Source organism: Bos mutus, chromosome 15, assembly GCF_027580195.1.
Source record: "Bos mutus isolate GX-2022 chromosome 15, NWIPB_WYAK_1.1, whole genome shotgun sequence".
Lineage (NCBI taxonomy): Eukaryota > Metazoa > Chordata > Mammalia > Artiodactyla > Bovidae > Bos > Bos mutus.
The window spans coordinates 74,419,777-74,427,572 of NC_091631.1; the positions used below are offsets into that span (position 1 = coordinate 74,419,777).

General features: G+C 38.5%; 1 protein-coding gene across 5 annotated transcripts in view; it reads right to left on the reverse strand.

The window, feature by feature from the left end:
* Positions 1-7,504, reverse strand: part of DCUN1D5 (defective in cullin neddylation 1 domain containing 5) — a 33,411-nt gene extending 25,907 nt beyond the window's left edge. For 2 of the 5 annotated variants that reach the window (XM_070384342.1, XM_070384341.1), the window contains exon 1: positions 7,110-7,504. In XM_070384342.1, the coding sequence (XP_070240443.1) occupies positions 7,110-7,192 (83 nt within the window). In that variant the 5' untranslated portion in view covers positions 7,193-7,504. Of the gene's footprint in view, positions 1-4,930; positions 5,023-7,109 lie in introns of those variants that run through there. The other 3 variants (XM_005887859.3, XM_070384344.1, XM_070384343.1) reach the window with 3 other exon arrangements.
* Positions 7,505-7,796: the final 292 nt, after the last annotated feature.

The following is a 7,796-nucleotide window of genomic DNA, read 5'->3' on the forward strand; positions in this document are numbered from 1 at the left end:
CTGAGATTCCAGAATGAGATATTTTCCTAGTAAAGCATGAATATTATGTAATCTTAATGTAGAAATAAATGCTTAATCCCTCAATTAGCTATGTCTATCATTAGTTCAAAAATTAAGGACATTTTTCCTATTTTTTCCCTTAGTAATACTAAACATAAGTCAGTACATCAATTCTCCTATTTTTTATGTTATCTTTTGACTTGATAAAACAAATTTGTGACAACATGGATGAACCTCAAGGGCATTTTTCTAAGTGAAACAAGTCAGAGAAAGGGAAATAACGTGAGCTCACTTGTATAAGGAATCTACCAAAAACAATCAAACTCAAATACAGAGAAGTGATTGGTGGTTGCCAGAGGCAGGGGTGGGCAAAATGAGTGAAGGTGGTTAAAAGGTACAAACTTCCAAACTTAGTAAGTCCTGAGGATGTAACATGGAGCAGGAGGAATATAGTGTTAATAATACTATTTCGTGTATTTGAAAGTAGCTAAGAGAGTAAATCCGGAGAAGGCAATGGCACCCCACTCTTGCCTGGAAAATCCCATGGACAGAGGAGCCTGGTAGGCTGCAGTCCATGGGGTCGAGAAGAGCCGGCCACGACTGAGCGACTTCACTTTCACTTTTCACTTTCATGCATTGGAGAAAGACATGGCAACCCACTCCAGTGTTCTTGCCTGGAGAATCCCAGGGACGGGGGAGCCTGGTGGGCTGCCAGCTATGGCATAGCTGGGGTCGCACAGAGTCGGACACGACTGAAGCGACTTAGCAGCAGCAGCAGCAGCAGCAAGAGAGTAAATTCTTAAAAGTTCTTATCACAAGAAAACAAAATTTGTAGCCATGCGTAGTGACAGGTGGTAATAATTTTGTGATAAAAACATATATCATTATGTTGTACACCTGAAATTAATATAATGATATACCTCAATTTAAAAGGCTAAAATAAATTTTAAAACTAGATATGATACAAATATGTTTACCACACTTGGTTTTTGAAAGAAAACACAGTCTTCAAATATTAAAGTAGCTAAGAGAAACTTGTTTCCTTTCTTAAGGACTAAAAATACTCCAGCTTATATGTCATGGACTAGACCAAGGCTGCTCAGGTGGCATTTTATATCACCATCATTAGTTCATAAGCACAACATGGGGCCAATGTACTACAGTTTTTCTCAGTAGAAAAATGTAACCACCCAGTATGGGACCAGTTAAGCTTTTATTGTCTCAGATGAGGTCCAGACTACTAAGATGATATTAACAACATGATCTGAAACCAAATGTTTTAAAAACTCTTTGGTCTAAATCAGTACTATACTTTTTTATACAGTGAAATGTTAAAAGGTTAAGGGGTGATAATTATAGGAAACTTTCACTTCCTAATATACATTTGGAGACTTTTTTTATGAAAATGTGTTAATTACGTAATTTTAAAAGCACACATACACAATTAAGGTGTTAAAAAAATAACTGAATGTGCATCCTTATATGTGGTTTGGATGGAAATAAAAACCAGATAAAAAAACTGAATGGAAGAAAACAAAGTTTTTTTAAGTCATGATTGAAATATATTTTAACTGAATGCAGCAAGAAAGCAAACTTGCCCTCCACACTGCCATCACTAGTAATTATGAGAGAAAGCTGAAGAGTCATATCAAGAAATATCAGTTACTGTCATAAAAAATAGCCTCCCTGGAAAATGGGAGACTACTGATTAAAATTTGATAAGAATCAAGTTAAATTGTGTTATATAAAGATATATAAGATACATATAAGACCTTTTTGTAAATGTCAAGTGACTTTCACAAAACAAATAACAACAATCTAAATCTAAAACCAAGTCTATACTAATGTTCTTTTCCCCAGATCACATAACATCAATTATACTTCTTCAAACAAACTCTTCCAATAAAACTACTTCCAGGGTAAAACCTCCGGAGTAGAATTTAACTATTTCAGGCACAATATGGGTTTCTACTCAACTTAAGAAGCTATGAAAATGATTTAGTACACTCTACCAGCTGGTTACTTTACTAGGACTAAGCAATTCTATCCCTCCTTTTTTGATTCTTTATAAGACTTTAAAATGCCTTTTCACTTCCTACACCTTTCTTCAACAACAGGCCTAATATATTCCTGAATCCTTGCCAATGCAAGTATCACTCAAAATGAGAGGTCTTATGAAGGGGAAAAACTATCAGGCTTTTCACACACCACTTATGACCTACAATATCTTATTAAGAAGATTTGTAGTAAAACATTTTGTTGCAGTTGTTTCGCTCAACCCTGTCGGACTCTTTTGCAGACCCCATGGACTGCAATCTGCCAGGCTTCTCTGTTCATGGGATTTTCCGGGCAATAATACTGGAGTGGGTTGCCATTTCTTCCTCCAGGAAACGCTTTTAAAATTTAAAAGAAAATCAATTTTCTGATGGTTTAATAACCATATAGTTCCCAGCTATATCTGCAGGGTCTAAAACAATGCCAGCCAGAGCAAATGCTGAGGGGAAAAAAAAATCTGCTCAAAGCATGACACAGCACCTTAAACATAAGCTACATAGGAGCTACATTGTTAATTTTTTGGAACAGTATTGTAAAAATATATAACCAGTAAATCTGATGCTGCAATACTATCACTTTTTTAATAAAAGCTAACATTTATTGGGTTCTAACTACATACCAGGTACAGTACTAAGTGTTTTCTTTACATGTTTTATCTCAGAAGGCACAATTATTGTCTCCATTTTAAACAAGGACATCTCAGTTACTCTAACTGACAAACATCTAGCACCTCCTCATCGTTTTGGTCTCTGACTGAAGCAATCTCCAGAGAGGCCTTCCCTAGTCACCTTATTTGAAAGTCTATCCCAACTTTCTACTTTCCATCCCTGCATCACACCACATTACTTTTATAATCTTCCACCATCTGTAATTATCTTGCTTATTTACTGTGTCTTCCCCATTAGAAGGCAAGTCCCCAAAGGGCAGGGATCTTGTCTGACTTGTTCACCACTATATTCCCAGCACTCAGCACAGTGCCTGACAAATGGATACAAGTGCTCCATAAATATGCATCATTCCATGAATGACAGAAAATAAGTTAACCTCAAGTATACTTACTAATATTTTTTTTGGAAAAGGAAAACTGGCTGCCACGTACAAATTTTAAAACCAGATAGTAGCAGTTAAGCATAGGCTACATGGTCAGAATGACCGGGGTTTGAACCCAGGCTCTTGTCATTGTATGATCTTGGGCAAATTACTTGATCTAAGCCTGTTTCTCACCTATGAAACAAGAATACCACCACCTACTTAGCAGAATGGTCACAGGAAAAAATTAGATAATAAAGAATAAAGATAGCAATTAGTTTGCTGGCTATTAAAAAATGTTGGCATAGAAAATAAATGGTTAACGAAATCTAATCTTACGCTACCCAGGAAAGTCCCTATGAGAAGTAAAACAATCAAGCAAGCAAGAAAAAAAAAAGACTAATTAATTTTATGTATCTCGTACCCTTTATAGGTAAAATAAGATGACCAGCCTTTGATTCTATACCTTACCATGCATACCAGTAAAACTGGCATTTTGAATATTGGGTCAACATTTCAAATGGAGGTCAAAAGAAAATGAATTCCCTCTATTTAATTTGGGTTAGTGGTTGTCTTGGGATGCCAGTAATAGCAGCTTTTCTCGTCTATAAAGAATCTGTTCTGTTACTAAACAATTTTCAAATTATATTGTTGAGATTGCTCAGAGGATACCAACAGTGAAGTTACTGTCTCTCAAAATAGTCTTTTTTTCCATACATAACCTAAAACTAAATCTTAAGTTCAAAATTCCCTTGAGATCTATGCCTTATTATCACTAAATATAAGACAATGACTGCATATACAGTGTTTTATTCTACACAAACACTCTGAGGATGATAGGTAAAAGGGGAAAAAACCCCAAAAAAACCCAACCAGGGAGGCAGGTTAAAACAAGGAAACAGTTGGGAGTGGAGGGCAGATTTAAAATCAATAATTCCAAAAAGAACTAATCATTCTAACGATTCTATGGGGAAAAATGTATAAAATTTAATATGAATTAATCTCCCCTTTAACTGCTATTTAGAAGTTAATAATAAATGAGAAACAAGTTCCTTTTTCATATACTTAACTCTGGCCTCATCCCAGGCTTTTGACTTTTACCTCTGAACTAGTCTCATCCTAGACCTAGAGTTTTTCATTCACCTCCTCTAAGATTTAGTGCAGGTTAAACCAGCTTCTTCAAGAAATTTTCACTGACACTTTCAAGGTTGGGTTATACACTCCTCCCATGAACTCTCACAGTGCATCTTCCTAATATATTAATAGCATATAGAATACTATACTAACATCAGTCTGTTTAGTTTCTTATTTATTATTGCATCTCCAGTGGAAGTGAATGGCTAAATAAATGACTGTATTAAAGGGTAAAACTGTCATGGAATGATATATGAGTTTAAAATCTTTTACTATATCTTCCCAAAAGTTTCACAAAAAAAAGTTTCAGAAAATACAAGCTTATGGTTCAGAAAAACTTCAAAGAAAACTGAAAAGAAAAACAAGAACCATATAAAGTATAAAATGTTCTATTACACATAGTTTTCCAGAATACCAACTCTACTGTAGCCAATGGACATAAACCAATAATGAATCTATTTACAAATTTTGCTAACAGTAAATGAGTTTCACCCTACCCACTAAACATATACTGAATTACATATTTAAAAAGATATCAGCCTGAAAGGGCACCAAATTCTTAGCCTAACCATAATCCTCAGTCTTGACCCTGATCTCAGCACAGAGCACTAACACACAGCAGGCCTGCAATAAATATTTGTTAAATGAATGAACCAAAAAAAAAAAAGTTTTAAAGCATGTGACTGATATCTTCTTATATTAATTTCATTACCTGCATACTCATAAAACCAAGCCAGGCACTTCTTGCTTGAAAAATGTTCCTCTCCACTTATTAGTCTAGCAGGGGGTTGGGATCTGCAATAGCTTAGAAAACACACAAATGCCTAAGAATTTTATCAAGTCTCAACTTTTAGTGAAAAGCTAAGTTCAATATGAACTACTTCAATTCAAACCAAAGTCTTTTTTTCTTTTTTTTTTTTTTTTTTACAGTTGGTGTTATAGGGAAAAACTGGAATTGTTAAATATATGCAATTTGAAACAGTAATCTACACACAAAAATTTCTGGCTAACAAAGCCCAAATGCTACTTTGCTCACTATCAAATACCAAAAATATCACTAAAATTATTGCTCCCAGATTTCAAAAATCCACATAGAAGTTCAACCTAATAGTCTCAATGCAGGACTGGTAGTTGGGAAAATGTAAATCTTTACAGTGATTCTGCTGATTTGCATAAAAATTCTGTATGTGTATAATTTGAAAATGAACTTTACAAAGTATATTTTGATACCCAGTGAATCAATATTTCAGAATATTATATATTAGGAGTTGTTTATTTACCATCTACCAAACTTAAACATTTTAAAGATAAAAGATAATATAGGACTTAAAGGTATAATTAGATTCCACAGATTAAAAAGAAAGAAAAAAAAAAAAAACTCTAATAGATCATACCAGTTCAAATAATTGGGCCAAAGCAGTTTAATCCCAGGATCTATCTTTTTCATAAAATTATTAAAATTTAGAAAGTTCGTAAGTGGCCTCTAAGATTTAACGAATAGAGAAACTTTTCTCAAGCTCAGTTATACTACCACAGTGACAGGAATGCTCTAACTTCTGCAACAATGTAATAGTTTTTGAATAATGTAATATAACATAAGGGTGCCAAATTAAAATTTTAAGTTGACAGAGCAAAGTATCACCTGAGTGCTAAGAATACTAACGGCTCAGCCGTTTTAATGTGCTTAATTCAAATAATTTTAATACGTTATACATTTAAGATTGCTACAAGTTAAAGTAAAAGGAATTAATTTGCATGCGTCATACAAATATGAGCTAGTGGAGTATATGTCAAATTCTAGTATGAGTTATTAAGAGGTATAAGAATACAGCAGTATCTTTCACAGTAATAGTCAAATACCCTCGGGGCTCTTCCGCCAACCACAGTAATAAGAGGAAAAATCCAACCAATTACAAAAAAGATGAAGCAGACTAAAGAGGTCACCTACCTTACATTTTAAGCAGATTTCTCTTTAAGGAGAGCTCTATCATTATCTCCTCTTAATAATGCTGGCTACTTGAAATGGTAGCATCTGAAGTTCTTACTTTAAGTGCCAACCAGTAAGACAGTCAAGACATCCAATAAGGAGATTTAAAAAACCCACTTCTCACACGTAAATCGCACTGATTTTTTGCAGCATAGTGTTGCTGTAATGCCTTAATGACATGCTACAACGGAACCAAAGAGCTATACAACTACAACTCTGCCTTGCTTTCTTTTTCTCCAAGATGCAGAGTATAATAGCTCTCAAATTATTAATATTTATGTTGAGAGCTAACAACATCCTGATGGCTAAACAACAAAACGCATGCAGGGCCTTTTCAACTTTGCACACAGCGACTTAGCTATGGAGGCACTATAGCCAGGCACTTTATTTGGCAGGTGGAGACACTATGCTTCCAGAAAATGGGGCTCCTGCTGGGATGGTCCGGGTTAGATCACTCCAAATACTAAATCTGGAGGCCAATTCCAGCACAAGGAACTTCTCTTTCTATGACTCCCAAAGCAGCAGTCAGGACGAAATTCCTCGCGCTCTGCTCCTTTCTTCACAGTCTACAGAGAAATTCTAGAAATGACCCTTGCACGGATCTGTACACTGCCAGGTCTGAATTGAGGGCGGGGGAGGCTTAGGGAACGGTGGGGTACTCGTCTCCCCCACCCTCCTCGGCACGCAGAGTCGGACGGGAAGCGACTCTCAAGAGTCCCTCAGCGGCGCCTGAGCACACAACCCAACACGAGGTGGAGCCCTGCACAGACTCACGAGGTCCGGCGCCTGCCACCCCGGTTTATCAGAGGGGGCTCGCCTCTCCCCGGCCCGAGGCCTGCCCGGCCGCCTCCTCTTTCGGTCCTGAAGCAAAAAGAAAAGACTGAAGGGCAGGGGGCAGCGGTACCTGGAGATTTTACACTTTTTGAGGCCTCCGTCTTCCGCCGCTGCCGCTGCCACCCCAGATTTTCTCTTCTTCTTCACCGGCATCTTCCGCCCTCCCCTGCGGGGCGGGCAGGCGAGCCGGGGAAGGGGGTCGCTGCTTGCTGAGGACTCCTCAGGGCTGGCTCCCGCTTCCCAGAGGCAGCAGCAAGAGAAGGAGCAGAGCCGCCAGCCCGCCCCCGAGCGGCGCAGCCCGGCCGCCGCTCGCTCCCAGGTCCCCTGCCCGTCCTTCTCAGCGCAAAGCCGCGGGGGGTCCCCGCCTGTAGGCACTTTGGCGGATCACACTGGCGACAGAACGCTGACGGCGCGGCACCACCGCGAGTCACACACTCCTATAGCCAGAGGTGCAGCCTGACCCGGATGCGGATCGCCCGAAGCCGGAAGTGACGCGCTCAGAGACAGCCGCCAGGGGGCGTGGCTCGGGAGGGGTGTGGCTCCTCTTTGCCTGGCCCAGTTACTCAGTGAGGCCGCCTCCAATGGAGAAGTTGAGGGCTACTGACTGGTTGACCGCCTTTAGTTGTCAAAGCTATCCCGACTTTTCTCACGAAGCTTCCAATCTGCCTTAATACTGATGGTAATCCCCCCCAAAATGTCTTAGGATACCACTAATACTCTGCAGAATGCCATTAATTGGTTCAGAATGGATATGTGA